The sequence below is a fragment of the Pimephales promelas genome, chromosome 13, assembly GCF_988280905.1.
Source record: "Pimephales promelas chromosome 13, fPimPro1.hap1.1, whole genome shotgun sequence".
In the NCBI taxonomy this organism is placed as follows: Eukaryota; Metazoa; Chordata; class Actinopteri; order Cypriniformes; family Leuciscidae; genus Pimephales; species Pimephales promelas.
The window spans coordinates 4,575,397-4,594,058 of NC_142781.1; the positions used below are offsets into that span (position 1 = coordinate 4,575,397).

The 18,662-nt window shown below is 37.0% G+C and overlaps 1 protein-coding gene across 1 annotated transcript in view; it reads right to left on the reverse strand.

Annotated features, from left to right (window-relative positions):
* The window catches only part of rngtt (RNA guanylyltransferase and 5'-phosphatase), a 187,266-nt gene that overhangs the window by 123,806 nt on the left and 44,798 nt on the right, over positions 1–18,662 (reverse strand). The window contains exons 9-10 of the mRNA XM_039664323.2: positions 10,266–10,401; positions 4,478–4,549 (exon numbers count right to left, since the gene is read on the reverse strand). Coding sequence (XP_039520257.2) covers positions 4,478–4,549; positions 10,266–10,401 — 208 coding nt within the window. The remainder of the gene's footprint in view (positions 1–4,477; positions 4,550–10,265; positions 10,402–18,662) is intronic.

The window sequence follows — 18,662 nt, forward strand, 5'->3', positions numbered from 1 at the left end:
TTGCCATAATCCTAACCAAACGTATATTACACACGGTGCGTTTCCTATGCACGTAAAAACTAATTTTCGCGTATAAATTGCACGATAAACACACTGCGTGCGAGACGCATTTAGTTGATGTATCTATGGCAACCAAACGACACTGGTGAGACAAGCGTGCAACGAACGGACGGTCAGATTACGTTTTGACAGGGAAAAACTGATCAGAAAATGTAATGAAAATGTAACAGAAGTTGTAGAAATGTAGTGGAGTAGAAAGTATAATAAGTGCTGCAAAATGTAACGAAGTAAAAGTAAGAAGTATGCACTATTTATTCTACTTAAGTAAAGTAAAGATACGTGAAAAATGTACTTAAGTGAAGTAACTTCGTTACATTCCACCACTGTCAGTATTTCCTCACCCTCATGTTGTTTCAAACCTCTATGTGTTTATTTGTTCTGCTAAACACAAAGGAAGATAATTGGAAGAATGTTTTAATCAAACAGATCTCAGTCCCCATTGACCACCATAGTATGGTATTCAGTATTCACGACAGTCAGATTCACCAATGGGAATGAATTGAGTTAGATTGAAACAAAAGCTGTGCATGTAAACAATGAACGGCGACCGCAGAAAGCAAAAGCTGAATCCCATCGGACATCGACGGCCGGACATGTCCGGGTAACCCCTACTAGGGATGGGACGGTATGAAAATTTCATATCACGATTATAGTGTCCAAAATAATCGTGATTATCAATATTATCACGGTTTTTGTTAAAAATTTATGAAAGTGCTCAAAAAGAACTGATGCTCACACTGAAAACATTTCATTTCATTTTATAATTGAAAATCAACAAACAACAAATAAAACAAATCTCTCTATGCAGTTTTTTAGGCAAGATTCTATTCTATGGCATTTGCTTCTTTATAATGCCCGTCGTCAATAGCAACGCATTATTACACAGCACACATCCATAACATTCACAACGGACGCGTGCTCTTGTTTCATTCAAATACAACTTGCCGTCTTGCGTCTCCGGTTTTTGATTGTATTGCAAAAATGAAATCAGAGTTGATTTATTTTTTGCATAGTTTGATAATACTGGTGTGATATATCTTGTCTGGACGATTGTTTTACAAAATGAATTCATAAACAGGTAAGATTTAAAACATTAGCTAATCTCATTATCAATTCAATATGTCCCTGTAATTATGTGGTAAAAATAAAATCGGTTTAATACGTGATGTATCTATACTTTACTATCCCTTAAAATATCACTCTTAATAATAGTCTTGTTTGAAGTTGTTCGTTCGTCTTTGGCTCAAAGCTACGAACTTTTCTTCGCGGAAGCTTGACGTCTATTTCAAGTGAGTGACATAAAATGTTTCAACTCAAAAGAACATTTCGTGCCCAATTGTTTCCCAGACGTAGTTTTGGTATTGAGGTCAAAGTTAACTTGCCTTGCGTTCGTGTGATGATCACACAAGACGACTCGGCAGATTTGAAGTGTTTCTATTGCAGTGACTTTTTGTTCGGCAGACAGGGTGACCATCCTCGATCAAGTTTCCCTCAGGACTTTTGTAAAACCCAAAATATGACCACACCTCAGATTTGGTCCTTTTAAAAGGCTGAAAAATCTCCTGAGCACGGTCACTGCCTTCCGCCATTCCTTCTCCAATAGTAATTTAAAAAAATATCGCGTGCTGCGCGCCTGCGTCAGACTGGCCGACAGGATTCAGTGAGTTATTAAAATCACGATAATCAAACACGGTTTTAATGATAATTCAATTTTAAACGATAATACTAACCGTCAGTACATTTTATCACGGTTTATAGTGAAACCGGTTATCGTCCCATCCCTAACCCCTACTACTCAGCTTTCTCCACAGTACAAGAGCCTGCTAGATTAGCTTCCAAAAAAAGATGGCCGACACTATGTGTTCATTCTGTGAGTGAGATCGCCCTCTATGGGCGGGTCGAGAACATGCTACTACTGACTGTAGTCTTCAGCCTCTGGACAAAAAATACTTCAATGATGCAAAACGGCGATGTTTGTGTCTTTAGACGATTTTTTCCAGCCAAAAATAACATAAATCTCTCGTCTCAGGGGGGTATGAGTATGGAAAGCATGGTAATTCAAAAATACAACAGGTTTTTCTACTAATACAAAGCTTAATGCTAAATCCTGAAGTATAACCCATCCACAACACACTCGACCAATGCAGAGAGCAGCTAACACACACGGATAATATAGATTTTAATAGACATATCAGCATTAGTCTTTAATGTACTCATATTTTAAATGAAAACCTAATAAATAAAGTTGATGACACGTGCTTAACGCATACTTGAGCACTATAACTGAATTGAATATTAGTCTTCCCAAGCATCACTGGACAGGCTCAATTAATGTGCCGTCTATATTTACCCACGGGTTGCCTGTGGCATCAATCTTAAAAATGAAGGATCAGCGTTGCGTTTTTGGAAAAATGTTCCTTTCGGCACGGTATCCAAGCGAGACGAATCCCAAACACGCACCGGGTTGCGAACGATTGCCTGGATTTACTGAATGCGTACTGCAGAAAATGATGCCAGAACATGCAAAGATTTACTCATTCCCTGCCCAAACAAAGAGGAATGTGAATTAGAACCTAAAATGAAGTGAACTACACAATTTATACAGGGTTTCTGCAGGTATCTTCAAATGAAATTTAATGCCTTTTTAATGCCTTTTTAATGCCATTTAAAAAAAAAATAATGCCATACACGACCCATGACTAACCACGGATATTTATATTTATATATATATATATATATATAATTATATATATATATGAAGAGTTCAGATGCAAAAGCCTCTAAATGCCATTTGACATTTTCTTCTTTAATGATCATTTTTATCAAACTTGTATATTTAAGTTCATTGCTTTCACTTAAATGGCAATGATAATTACCTATTAATTGTTATTTAAGTGAAATTACTGAACTTAAATATACAAGTTTGATAAAAATCATCATTAAAGAAGAAAATTTCAAATGGTATTTAGAGGCTTTTGCATCTGAACTCTTATTATATATATATATATATATATATATATATATATTAGGCCTTAATATATATATATATATATATATATATGTTTTTTTGTTTTTTTTTAAATATTGCTCCACAAACGTTGCTGACTACAGCATCTGTTGTCGTCGTAACGTTACTTGTAGATTTGTCGGTCACACCAAAGTAATTAGGCATCGTTGATTGCTGTTTGACTCTTAGCGCCGATTTGTGGCCGTCACACTGCATGTGTGATTTTAAGGCGCCGACGCCCATTGTCCCCAACTTAAATCCTTTTTTTGCAAACGCGGCAAAATCCTTCATAATGTTTACCAGCAACGGGCTGCAACCATGTCTTGAAATCTTCATTTTCCAGCCACTTCTGCTGAAATTTGCACTTTCCCATTTTTCAGTAGTTTCAGACCTGTCCACTGCTGTGCAAAATGCCCGCGTCACCTCTGAATCACGGCAATTTTGCTCCGGCCGGAAGCAATTACAAAAATGGTTCCGCGTGTTTATCATACTAACCTATTTTTTACATTCGATACTCACGTACATTTTTTTGCGAGCGCAAATTCAAATTATTAATTATGAAGGCTATATTCAAATAAATTTGTATAAAATTCTCTTCAAAACTATAAAAAAATGTAATGCCTGTAAGAATCAAATTTAATGCTTTTTAATGCCTTTTAAGGCCTTAATTTTCGCAAAATCCATTTAATGACTTTTTTAATGCCCCGCGGAAACCCTGTTTATAGACATCCAGTCAACATGAAATCAAAACGGACTCTATTTTCTGTCCTAATACACGTTCCTGGTCTTACTGTGAATGATTTAGCACTGCATGCTATTTCACAAAGGAAAAAAAATAGGACAAATCTCCCCGAATCTGCACAGCTTCGATTTACAGAGAAAAACCCACCTCAGAAACAATACATGTTGAGAAAAGTGCTCAACAAATCAAACTTACTTCAATTGATTTCCTTTGCGCTTGATGTCACCAAGCAGTTTTGTTGTATTAATTCTCCACTTTATGAAGAAATGTCACATATGCTGTTTCATGACCTATATGACTTCCTTTCTTCAGAGCATAAACACAAATAGAAATTTAGAGGAATATTTATGCGGTCCACTTGATTTACGTGTATTTGGATGATAAAACCATCATTGATGATCATCAATGTTCAAGCTTGCTATTTTTGAATGTAATCTACTTCCTAATGAAATCTTAGCGATACTTTTTTGTCCTTTTTGGAGCTGTTAGTATCTTACAGGAAACCGTTTGGTCTGGAAAAGCATGATGGATGGTAAACAAGGCCATTTTAATTGCTGGCTGTTCTTGCTCATTGTCATTCTGCATTAGGTCTCTGCCAACAGTAATCCTGAACTGAATTAAGAGCAGACAGGACAGGGTTTGTGTTAGTGTTGTTGAAAGGCACTCACGGTAAATTTAATGATGTCGTAGATGAGATAGCGTGGGACGGGCTGGCCGTTCACTTTGTCGATTATCATCTCCTGCAAAAGACAGATGAAGACCATCAGAAACGCACATATACTCTCATAAGTCCAGCCAATAAATATCAACATGATGTAACAATGTGATTTTAAAGATATTTAGCTTGAAAGCTCAAAGTATTGGGGTCCAAATGTCTGAGATCAGTCGTGTTTATTTTATTTTTATTAAACCAAGCAAACAAATTTACGATTTTCAAAAATGTTAAAAGAGTAGATCACTTTTGCTGATAATTTTTACTCACCCCCATGTCATCCAAGATGTCCATGTCTTTCTTTCTTCAGTCGAAAAGAAATGAAGGTTTTTGATGAAAACATTCCAGGATTTTTCTCCATATAATGGACTTCAACCAAACGGTTCAAGGTCCAAAAGACAGTTTCAGTGCAAACTGTTCAAAGGGCTTTAAACGATTCCAGACGATGAATAAGGGTCTTATTAAGCGAAACGATCGAAAATAAATAACAAATTTTAAGTTTTATAAGCTCAAATGCTCGCCTTGCTCTGTTCTGTGTGACTCTCCTGTTCGAACTCGTTCATCAAAATGAACGAATCTTTTTCCAAATCAATTTGATCGTTTTCTTCGTTGAATGAACCAAATGACTTGAAAAAAGATTTGTTCATTTTGATGAACGAGTTCGAACAGGAGAGTCACGAACGCTCATCACAGAACAGAGCAAGGCGAGCTGTCATTTGGACCTTGAACCGTTTGGTTCCCATTGAAGTCCATTATATGGAGAAAAATCCTGGAATGTTTTCATCAAAAACCTTCATTTCTTTTCGACTGAAGAAAGAAAGACATGGACATCTTGGATGACATGGGGGTGAGTAAATTATAAACCTTTAAACAAAGCAAAGTTATGATTAGTGCTTCAGAGAGTGATCATGAATAAATAATGAACACAGTCAAAGTTGATCAGTGACCTTCACACTTTTATGAGAGATAAACAGTCTAGACTGCACTGGACACACATGGCATCTCTTCATGTAAGGGTGGGAGTACACACACACACACACACACTGCAGATCCTCACAGCTGTAACGGTGAAACGAGAGTGAAGTTTGCTCTAGCGGACGATTCATCTGGGATTCATTAGAGGAATGCACTGTACCAGCATCGACTCCTTATTTATTCAGTCTATCAGATATTCCTGTCAGTCTTGGTGTGAGCGAACCATTCTTCGTTTCTTTGTTTTCCATGTCGCGTTTGTGAAATTATTTTCAAGAGTTATTTGAGCACAAGAGACATTCACAACGGTTTCACTTGTGTTCACAGACCTCTGGACCTTCAACATTTAAAGGCCTTTATTTTCTAAATGTGAAGTTATTTATGTTCATGTTTTGGCTGTAATAATCTTAGGGTGGGGTTGCACTAAAAAGGCCTAATCTTAAACATAGATTAAATCGTGATTTATCTAATAATTAAAAGGAGGTTTACATAACCCTCATTGTAATCTTGTTTTTTTTACCGTAAACCTAATTAACTTAAAATTAATTAAACTTCAATTAACTAAATCCTGTTGTTCTATTACTTTAAACTTAGATTTAAATCACAGTTTTACAGGATTACCTTGAACTTCCTGCTGTTGAGGTTTAAATAAGAAAAAAAAAGGCATAATTGGAGACTAGAATGAACGGCGACAGACGGAGTAAAGCAGGCGTGGAGTCCGATGCGATATATTCACAATAAATAAAAAAGCACAAAGCATTAAAAAGCCGGATTATGGACTGATCTCTTGGAGACATGGATTGCGGGAACGAGACGAGATGAGCGGTACACTAGACGCAGGACGAGCAGAGCATGATCTCACCGAGGGATCCACATTCACAGCAACCAATCAGATTTGAGGAACATGTTTACAGTTTATGTCAAGTTCAGGTTATGTGCTTTTCCATTACAGATTTGCGCAAAACTTTTGCGATATTTTCCAAATGTCGATAAAAAACTATTGTGAAATGACGGTGTTTCCATTAACCGATGTTATGCGACTAAAACGTCTTTTTTTTCCTCTCGCGATAAGTCATTCCAAAAATCATGGCAACGGACTTTGGTAACTTTATAACCTATTTCACAGCCATGCACCGCACTAGACATTATTATTATTAATGGAAGGAGACGTGGTGTGTTATCCAAGCATTAATAGCAGGGAAAGACACGGAGTTCCTGGTGTTTCTCCCTTATTTCTGCTTCGATGTCTTGATGGCTTTTCTTTGAGGTTTAGAGAGGCTATCCCTGTAATTATTGTTTCTTTTTTAAAAAAATGAATTTAATAAAGAACTCTATCTCGTATTATGTCCAAACGGTCGTTGCAAAACGAAAAATGAACGGTTGTTGTATTTTTAAAATGCAAAGTTGAACACCAACATTTTAGTTTGACCACACCAATGCTGCGCTATATAGCCTACATCTCAACGAAATTTCAGATATTTGTTTGACTTTTTGCCCCCTTTAAAACATTTAAAATATTCACAAATTAATATGGGAAAAAATGTAGATTTTACTGGTTTTCTAAGGCCAAATTAGAACATGGATATTTATGATATTTTTCCCGCAGTGCTGAAGGCTATAGGTGAGTTACTATAAATGCGTCTGAAAAAATAACAAGCTAAAAACATAATCTCCGGATGCAGCTTTAGAGAGAACGGCACCTTTCATACGGATTACATAATCAGAAGGTATTAGTTCACGATTCCAATTTGTTCTTTTTAAAGTGGACATTTCAAGCTTTAGTCTATAAAGGATATTGGTTCAGTTCTCGCGCTCCAGTTCACGAAGATCATAAAGCGCGCCTGATTGTTTTATGTTATTTTACAAAAGCACAACGTTTTCTTGTTATTGTGACATTACGCAAACAAAAGTAGTTGCGAATAATGTATTATTATTTTCTGTATAACCAGAAATTATAGAGTATTTTAAGTTGATTCCACTGTTGATGGGAAAGTGAAAGTGTTCACGGCGCGTGTGCGCGTCAAACTCCGCACACACTCTTGGATATTGGTCAAAATCGAGTGTTTATTTGTGATAATCTTAGCCCTATTATTATCATTGTCCAACCTGTACTATGAATGAGATGTGACGAATTGCTTTGTTCCTTTTTTGGATAAAAGCGTCTTCTACACATGTAGCCTAATAAATGTTATAATAGGCTAATGATGATAATTATTATTATTATTTGCGGACACGGACCTAAAACACACTCCGTCTTCTAAGTCAGGTGACCGTAAATGCGCAAAATCCGTTTCCATTGCAGTTTTGCGGAAAAATCCTTTTTGCCTGAAAATCCTCCTCATGCGAGCGTGAAAACTTTTTTGCGATAAACGGGAGTTTTTGCGAAATTGACGTGTTTCCATTGAGCGTATTTTCATTTCGCAATTTGGCAAGGGCAATGGAAACGCAGCTAGTGATATCACATCATTTCCCTCTGATTTCAAGGGTAACCTGGGTAGGATGGTTAGGGCCGGTTGCACAAGCTGTGTGTAAGTTGCAACTTAGCTTAGTTGCCATGTAAAGGGTTGTTGCTATGGTGTTGGTAGGCAGTAGCTAAGGTATTCTGGGTGGTTGCTAGCCAGATGCAAAAGTGTTTTTGGTGGTTGCTAGGGTATTTTGGGTGGTTTCTAGTGCGTTTCTAGGTGCTTGCTAGGGTGTTCAGGGCGGTTGCTATGTTATATTTGATGGTTGCTATGGTGTTACTAGGTGGTGAGTAGTTGTCACAGATAGTTACTGATAAACTGATGCACTACTGAATGTTTTTGAGTTGAACCATTACACATTCAACTAAGTTTAAAGTAAATATTCAGGAAAGCCTCCAATCAGGATTGACGGTTGGACAGACTGAACTGCATCGATACGCTCTTGGTTGACCTGACAGACTTCAATCCTTTGGACATATATGATAATGCTGACATTTACACCTGCTTTCCTTTTAAGAGAGAGAACATTGTGTTAATAAATGACTTGCGGCTCTTCAAGACGAAACCGATCTAAACAGCGTGCCATAGTTGTGCGTGTCAAATAATATTAGTCATAAATAAATAAATGTCATTTCTTATGCTTTTTTTTTTTTAAATCAGTATTTATTCATTGCTCCTTGTTCATTTCAAATAATGTTTCTGAGCATAATTGACATAAAAATACATTATGTTATTTCATGATTAAGTATCTTATTTTTACTGTTAGTTACTTAAGGCAAGACTGATTTGATAAATGTAAGCACTGTAGCAGCAGTAATGAAATATTTAGAAAATGTACTTTTAAAAACAAGTACTTTTAACCAGTTAACTGTCACCGTCCCACGTAGGACAGTTGCCATTATATTTTTAAAACAATAATATCTTAGAAAAGACCTTAAGTAATATTGACAAACTATGTATCATTTGAAAGCTTACAATCTCTAGTTTCCATATTTGGTGACTGATTTTCAAAATAATTTACACACGAGCCGTAATTTATCAATTTGCAACAATAATATTTTCATACTCATAAAGCCTGTTTAGACCTTTATTTTGAAATAGCAATGAACATGAAAAATCATGAAAAAAAGTTAGAAACCTCAGTTTGATTTCATGCCAAGAGTTCAAAAGATAGCATCCATTCAATTATTTTAGAAAAAAAGGTCTGAAAATGTTTTAAATATTACGAAAAAAAAATACATTCACCATTTGTGTTATGGCAATAAGCTATAACGCGCATGCGTGTGCTTTGTATGTGATTCCTAGAGGTTGAATTCATATCAAAATCTGCCAAACTACCCATACTACTTCTGAATGGGATTTCTACTTCATAAATTGTGTGAAATTTGTGAAAATAATGGTTCAGATCACTCAAAACACATATGGAAATGGAGACGCCCTTATATGGGCAGTAATGGAGTCTGGTTGTGCCCTAGTGAAAAAGTTTGGTACTGCGCCCAAACAAAATCTCACTGAAAGCTCATTTTTTGAGATATCAACCTAAAATTTGAAACACACCTTGTTCAGATTTTTGGCTTTGATTGTTCTGCAGTTTTAGAGTAGCCCAGGTTTTGAAAATATGTATTTTATATAAAATATGAATAATTCTTTTTTTTTTACATTGTACATTTCTATAAACTCAAACTTCTATAACCTTTTTCTGTTTCACTTTCCTAATTTATTTCACTTCGAGAAAAATCTGCCAAATGTCTTCTTTAAAACGAGACCAATCTTAAGTCTATATTCCAAAGCATTCTTGAATTACAACCATTTAAGATTGAAATGAGCATTTCCATGTCTATTCAAAAAAAGAAGGGGGGGGGGGTGACAGTTAAGAGGTTAAAAACAAGTACTTTAGTACTTTTACTTAAGGATATTTTTAAATATATCTCTGAAATAAGTAGGTCATATACACCTAGGAAGGCTTGAGGGTAATTTTTATTTTTGAGGGGAAATATCCCTTTAATTGCTGCAACACAACTTGCAACAAATTAAAAGTCAAACCTGGATTAAGTCTTGCTTGATTGAACCTTTAATATGTGAAACCCAGCCTTGCTATTTCTCCAGTGCTGTGCACGATGTTTTGAGTGAGCTAATAAATGCTTTGAGAGCAAAATCCTCTTTAACATTTAAAGAATTAACTCACAACACTGGCTTATTTTTGCCTCTCTCATGTAAGCCAAACCTGTAGACATCCATTAAGCACAGGAATAGAGTAGATCCTCTCTTCCTAACCCGATTATCAGGCTTTCAAACAATGCAATAACTCACCCCATCCAAAAGCGTGTTGGAAAGGTGGATGCGAAGATCCTTCCGGAAAGGAAACTCCAGGTTGGCTATGTGAAAGACTGAGTTGTCTCGGTCAATCATAAAGACTTCGTTTTTTCCATCTATTAACATCATGTACCTGTAAAAGCACAAGAGACAGGGTGAGGATTTATGATCAAACCTTCAGTAACCATAACATTCGCCACATGTGCACACCGGTGCTACTTTAGCATGGTATTCATATTTTAAAAGTTCAAAGTGAATTGTGTTTGTCATTTTTCTTTAATTGCTATAGAATTTTTGTAAATGGTTTTATATTTTTTTGTTATTTTAGCCATTCCAAACAAAAATGTTCTTGTATGGTTTTAGTTAACCATCATTCAACTTCAACTTATTTATTTCACAATAATTCAGTACATTTTACTTCAACAAAAGCAGTTGTTGGGGCATGAATAGTATAGACAGAAGCAGTATAAATTATGCAGTACATCACACATTACAATTGCAACTACTACTATAGCACGCCATAGTTCAATGTAACTTTCCCAACAACTGATTAGGAAAACAAATATATGCTATTGTGAAAATGGATCCCCAAGAAGCAATAGCTTATAAATAGGGGTCCATCCCACCACCAACACCTCCCCACCCACCTAACATTGGTGACCAGAGCGGACCGACTTAGATGCCATTAGCAAATAAACTTTAAATTATGAGTATTTGGAATACAGTTACTTTCAAGAGATAAAAACAGACAGTCATTGTACCTTTGTTCTTCAAATTAGATTTATCCTCATACCAAAGGAGAGGGGTTCCCTCAATACCCTCAATTATACCTCTCCAGTAATTGTTGCTTTAATTTCTTTTTGAATATTGCTAAAGAGGCAGATTGTTTTAAATTAGGGTCGAGCTCATTCCATAATTGTGGGCCCCTGTAACATACACTAAACCTAGCCCTTGTTAGGTTCCTGCATTTCCCTTTCAAGAGCAGCTTATGTCTAGTGTTATGTTTGTGTGAAGATGTATATAATCATTAAGCTGAAGCTCACGTGAAACCTGCATATGTTTCATTTATTCACAGCCTTAGAAATTTGAAAATCATATACTAAGCCATATCATGATACAATATATGTCTACATCCCTAGATCAGACCAGTAATGCCAACCAAGTTTCATTAGGATAGACTGTTCTCTGTTTTAGCGGTCCTTGTTAGGGATCTCTAGGAGTGAATTTGGCACAGTGGCAAAAAGTTTATATGGTCATTTCTGTGTGATGGTACTTCTAATTTAGGTCAAAACTGGAGATTTCTAAGAAGCATAGTTAAAATAAACACTTTGACATCTCAATATGAGGCCACCCTTAAAAATATTCTTGTTTGCCGTAACCCGACCGACCCTGTCAATTTAGGGCCGACCCAATTTTTTATTTTTTTTTCCTTTTAGTCCGACCGACTTGCCGGTTGTAACTTGCGATCAGACCGACCGATTTTTTATTTTTTTTTTACTCTTCAAACGACTAATTCAAATTCAATAAAATAATATTAATTATATTTTAGTTAGTATTGTGAAAGTTGCTTGTGTCTACATAGCATACAAACGTAGGCTACGTTCTTTCTTTTAAATAAAAACCCGTGGCGTCATATTCATCAGATTATGTTTACACCATTGGTTTAACGTTACGCGTGTCACTATATTGCTTGTACGTGCGCTCGTTTCAGTATTCCCGCTTGGTACCCGGTATTAAAAGGGCAACGGGGCTGAATATCAACCATTTCTATATATAATAATAATATTAAACAATTTGCCTGTGATGCAATTTTGCTATTCGCAGTCCAGAAGAGAGAGCGATCTCTCACCCGTAGTCACAGCGCGCACAGCACGACAGCCCTGCTTAATGAGTGACAATGAGGACAGAACGTGGTTGCACTTTAGATCTGGGATATAATTCTAATTGTATTTTATATTTCCGCTTTCAAAGATTATAAAAAGAAGATATTTGAGATGAAACCATTAGTCTAGCGCAACTTCCTTCCCTTCACAGCGTTGCGCTGTCATTTCTTCCTAAAACCCAAACGTACCGTCAGAATCAGCACGATTGGTGGTTGTTGTAAAATGCAGTCTGTACTGTTGCTAAACTGCGGACGCGTTCAATCATTAAAAGAGCTATTAAAAGCACAAAAGTCTGAGCAAGAGACGCTGTTCACAAGGAGACGCGCGCTCCGAAATGCACTAAAACGAGACAAGAAAAGTAGGCTATCGCCTCATTTTGGGCTTCAAGTGCGCATCTAAACTATCAAATATACATCAAATATAAAATGACCTGCTCTGAGATTCATTTAAACACAGTTTAAGTCTTATATGGACGTAAATAGTTGGGAGAAAATGATGGTGCATCAGTCATCTATCACAGCAGAGTTCTGCACTCGGTCTTAAAGGGGCAGTAGTCTAATAAACATGTGACGATTGAGCCAATGCGAATCAAACAACAAAAGGCAGATAAAAATCACTCACAGCTCTTGAATGAATAACTTAAACTTTAATAAGCATTAATTTAACTATGATAAACTATGCAGTGTCATTTTACATTTGATTACTAATTTAATTTCTTTTCAGACAGAGCAACACACTTAACAGAAAAATAGCAAATTTTAGATCTTCCTGAAATTAAAGCACTGTGTATATAGGCTAATTTGTATCTTTGTTTAATTGTATTCTTTGTTTGACCATGTGTTTTGTACTTGTTTTAGCTTATCTCATGTATATATGCATAACAAATAGATATTTTATACATTTTGTGACTGGCCTAAAATGTAACCGGTTGTGGGTTGCATTAACACCTAGCGGTGGAAGCACAGTTTGAAGACCCAGTCAGTGACGTCACAATATGCATTTTTTTTTTTAATTCACGATCACCATCACCAAAATTGTACTTTTTTTTTTTACACTGAATCTTGAAAAAAAAAAAAAAAAATAGACCTACCTACTGACCCTTTTTTTTTTTTTTTTAAATTGCTGTTACTGCAAACCAAAATATTTTTAAGGATGGCCTGACGATCATGTTGCTGAGTGATGTTTATAGGCCAAAACGTCAAAAACTTTTGATTAATGGTGATGCAAAAGGGTTCGTCACAGAGACCAGCAAATACATTGGGGACACTAATAGTAACACTAACCATAACAAACTGCAAGACGGAAACATGTCTGGACAAATGTCTCAGTTCTTCTGTTTATGAGCAGAAATGATCGACTAAAAAAAGAGAAGCTCTGATTGCGAACACGCATCCCGGTGACACTGAAACTGCAGGAGTTGATGAGCAGCGATGATTAACAACAATGCCTTGTTTCATGTGCTTCGCTTCCATTAGAAAAATGAAGATAAACAATTTTCATAATAGGTATAATTGAACAAAGAAAAAAAGAGTCAGGTGAGGTTTTAGTCGAGTGAAATTGAGCAATCGCTGCAGGGGTGTTCCTATCAGACATGTCTCCAGCATAGATGATAAAGGTAAGATTAAAAACCAAAACACAAACAGGACACAAAGCAAAAGGAGGTCCTTCTTAAAAGAGAGACACATGAGTTTAAGGATATAAATGCATCACAATGTAAAATAACTGATAACATGAAAGATGGACTGACATATGGAGTCAGTATTGTGCCATAATCAAACAAACAAATCCTGCATTTTGCAAAGGAAAACTGGACTCGCAAACAAACAGAAAGCAATGTGCAAATTCAAAGGTCAATTTGAGTGGAGTAAAACATATGTATTGTGTTTTACAAACATAAATAAATGAGCCTAGATAATATTTCACAAATCAATACAACCATCCTACAAATTGCATGTAACCTTTGAACAAATACCAAACCTATCTGTCCGTTATGATTGTGAGACACTTGGCTTTTTATGAGATCTCTCGGCTCGATTTCCTCACAAATGCAGTTGAGCAACTTCCTCTTCTAAAGCAGGAGATGGCGCTAAGCTAGGGGATTCATTTAGCGCTAGTCTCTCGGGGGAAGAACTGATTTGAAGCATGAAGGCCTGTTCACACCGGGACTCGACGTTTAACGCCTCGTGACTAAACAATGGGCGCCAATGTGAGTGTTCACAACGACACGAAAAACGCCACGCGTAAAAGCGTCATTTTTTAAAAAACCGCCTCGGGTTCGTTTTTTTGGTTTGACGCGCCGCGTCAAAACCTATCCGACCAACGAGATTGGCGGGTTTGCTCACGTGTCTGGTACTTCTGAAGTTACAGTAAAGCACAACTTGGGGGCGCTCAAACACAAAACGGTCTTGCCGAGCACACATACGCAACGGCGAAGAAGAGATAAGATACCTATGGGCAAGACGAATGTTGAGCTGCTGGTCTCGGAGCATAAAGAGCTATATGATAATATTTATATTAGTATTTCTGTAATAATAGTATAGTATAGGGTGACCAACAGTCCTGTTTTCCCGCGACATGTGTAAAACGATCACTTTGTGCTTTATAGAAATCTGAGTTGAGATGAGAACTGCGTAGTGTCAGTTAGATTTTGACAAGTGAGGAGAGGAGATAACCGCTCTGCCGACTTTTTATTATTCTTTCTTTTATTTTTTATTTTTTATTGTGACCAGATGTTTGTTTGTGTTTTTTTTTTTTTGCGCGATCCCCATGTATGAGGACGAGTGTAACGTTTGAGTAGGGTTGGGTATCGTTTGAATTTGAACGATTCTGATTCCGATTCCGATTTCTTGTTTCGATTCTGGTTCCTAACGATTCTCGATTCCGATTCTTTTAAGAGGGAGGGTCAAAAAAGTTTAGCTAACCTTGCTAACCAACGGTCTTTCTGAAGGAAATACTCCTTCTGTCACAAATACTCCTTCTGTCACAAATTTTGCATTTTGCCGAGATTTCGTTATTTTTAGAAAAGTGAAGCCACACTTTGGATCGCCGACGTAAGCTACTCATGTTCGACTCGCGCGGTTATGCCAACACTTCCGGTAGACGCTTCTTCGTTGGTGTTGTTCAGCGGTTTCTTCTTCAGCTCGGCGGACTGTGAATATCGAAACTAGGAATCGAAATTTTAACTTTTGAACGATTCCGGGAAAAACGAAAAGTCAGTCCCGGTTCCAATCGATACTCGATTCTCGATACCCAACCCTACGTTTGAGTGGTTTTATTAAACGCGGGGGAAATACGACAACTCTCGTCTCTTCTGTTCATCCGACAACTAGTGCTATGTTTATCTCTGGGCAACATCTCAACTTTGCGTTACACATGTCCTGTTTCCACGTCCTGTCCTGACTGTTTTTAAGTGATGAAAATGTCCTGGTTTTCAAACAAAAACTGCTGGGAAAGATCAGTCCGACAGCAAAATATAGATGGGCAAACAAGGTGGATGAGGAAGAAAAACAAGATAAAGAGAATGAAAACTAAAGATATAAATAGATTTTGTTAGTTCGTTTTTGTAAGTTTGTGAGAGCTATTTTTGTTACATTTGGAGGCATTTCATTTAGTTATTTATTATTTATTTATTTTTCTAATACAGAAGACATTATTTCTATCATTATTTCATTTGTTTTTTTAATCTGCCATAATAAAACATTGAGACATGAATATGATCACCCTAGTATAGTATTCTATTATTATTTCTGTTTTACATTAAGCGCCATCTAATGTCAGGGAATGAATTTGCATGTTCACTCGGCTCATCGTCAGCGAAAAACGCTTGGGTGTGAACACAAAAAACACGTTGAAAAACGCTGACGAATAACACGCGCTGATATTCGTCCCGGTGTGTACGGGCCTTGAGTTTGCCTTTGCCTACACCTGTTGAAAATGGCCGGTGAACAGGTGTATTTCTCTCTTACTTTAACTATAATTAATCTTTTTGAGGTTTTCTTTTTCAAAATGTTTATTACATATCTAGACAGAGATCCACATTCGCACTTAGTAGCACTTTGCTCTTCTAGGATAGGGGAATCTACAAGCTGGAAGCTCTGCCATCATTAGGCATGTGCCGGTATCAAATTTTCATGCTGCGGTTAATTGATTGAGCTTTTATTGCGGTATACGGTATTATCACGATATTTTAATGAAATTATATTTCAAGAAAAACAGATGCATTGTGGGTCTCTAAAAAAAACCTCAACTTGTATCAATGTGTAATTGTGATTTTCAAAACATATGGTAAACTAAACCAAATTGTTTAAAGTTTAGTGACAACATGTTACAATGACTGGTAGGTTACTGTTTGTATTATTCAATTAAATTCTTGGATTTGATTTCAGTCTTAATTCAATATTGACTCATTTGGATAAATATTAGGCAGGCCTCAGTCTGTTAATGTTTCTCAAGAAAAAAAAACCTCACATAATGCTGTAAACATACAGAGAGAAATTAAATATAATATTTAGCAAATTACTCCTTGCTATTTTCTAATGTGCTGGTCATTAAATGGCTTTCCTGAGGTAAATGTAACGTTTTGACACAACTGTTCTCCTGCAGTGTTACTGACCTCTTTCCGTGTTTGAAAACACTGATTGATCGTTATTATGTACAAGTAAATATACCTTTCGGTAAGTTATACTGTATCTTTAAATAAAAACGAAAGTAACATGATGATCGGTTTACTTGAACTGAGGAGCAACGATCTGTGATCAGAACCTAAGAGCTGATTTATCAACTTCAATTTATCAATAACAACTTTCATATCAAAAGTAACCTGCTCTGTCTAGTCTGTCGGTGTCAGTGTCCTCTTTGCTCTGTGATTTTTCTCTGTGGGAGAGCGTGTGAAAAGTGTCAAATGCGTTAAGCGCCTTTCAGACAGGAAGCGGAATGCGCAACGCTGGTTCAGCGTTGCCCTTCAGATACAACGCGATTTGCTATTTTACAAATAAAAAGTTTAACTATTTTGAACTTTAACACCGGCGTGGTCGATGCAGGTCGACGCAGCAAGAAAACATCCCTGCGCGTCGCGCGCGTATTCCGCGTCCTGTCTGAAAGTCAAGCTTGAGTCTCAAGCGGAATGTCTGAGAGTTGGCAGCCCTGCGGGGATAAATCGTCGGGAGCGTTCCGCCATGCTTCTTCATCATGTGAGGATTGTTTACATTAGACTAGTGCGCACTGTCGCAAGCACACAGTGCTTATACCTACATGTGGGGATTGTTTACATCAGAGTGCGCGCGTGTTCTGCGCAGCACGCAGTGTTTGAGCGGTTGAAGGAAAATAAGCAGCTAATGCGCGCTCTAAAAGTCTAAATTCGAATCTATTATTTTCCACGGTATTTTGAAGAGCCCGCGATAACAATATCGTGCATATTCATTACCGCGATTTATCGCATTACCGAATACCGGCACATGTCTAGCCATCATATGTTGCTTTCTACATTCATTTTCAATGTCGTGTCGAGTTTTCCTTTGCAAAGCAGATCGAGTTTGTTTGCAGAACGCTGGATTTGTTTAATTATGGCTCATTATTAACTCCATACTGACAGCTGCTTGGATGAGGCCAATGTGAGCAGAGGAAAGGTTTGTATGATAAATTCGTACTTTTCCGAAGTCACTTGGTCAATGCTGCAAATTCCTATGACCAACCTGAACCAGAGACCAAATCTACAAGCAAAATTACCAATTACATGGATTCCTATTGAAACGGCTCCACTGCGACTGCAAAAACTCACTGAAAATGGAAAAAGTAACCAGACCTTAAGACCACATGCAACTTTAGCAAGATGAATAGCGAGTGAATTGGCCTCAGGCGATGGAAACCCTCGAGTCAGGCTGAAATAGTCACCAGATAAACCTTGAGCTGGTATTCTTGACAGGCTGGCAGAAGCAGAGCACCTTTGGCTTTGATTAGGCTCTCCAAATCAATGTTAGGAAGTCACGATCACCAGAATTCAGAAAGACAAGAGTTGTCATATACTGTATATCAAAGTCTGTGCACTTACACAGACAGGTACATTAACGTTACATGTTCTTACTTGTTGCATTACTAGACAACGATTTAACCAATTTCTCTGCTTAAGGGCCCTGAAATGAAAGAAAGAACTGGCGTGACGTCATTGACGTCCAAAAATCAGTGCGTTAGAAGTTTAAAACAGCTTGCGTTTATTTGATTATTATAAATTCACATAAAGGATTATTAGGAACACCACACTAATACTGTGTTTGACCCCCTTTCGCCTTCAGAACTGCCTTAATTATCTGTGGCATTGATTCAACAAGGTGCTGAAAGCATTATTAAGAAATGTTGGTTGGAGTTGATGGAGATTTGTGGGATGCACATCCAGGACACGAAGCTCCCGTTCCACCACATCCCAAAGATGCTCTATTGGGTTGAGATCTGGTGACTGTGGCGGCCATTTTAGTACAGTCAACTCATCGTTATGTTCAAGAAACCAATTTAAAAAGAT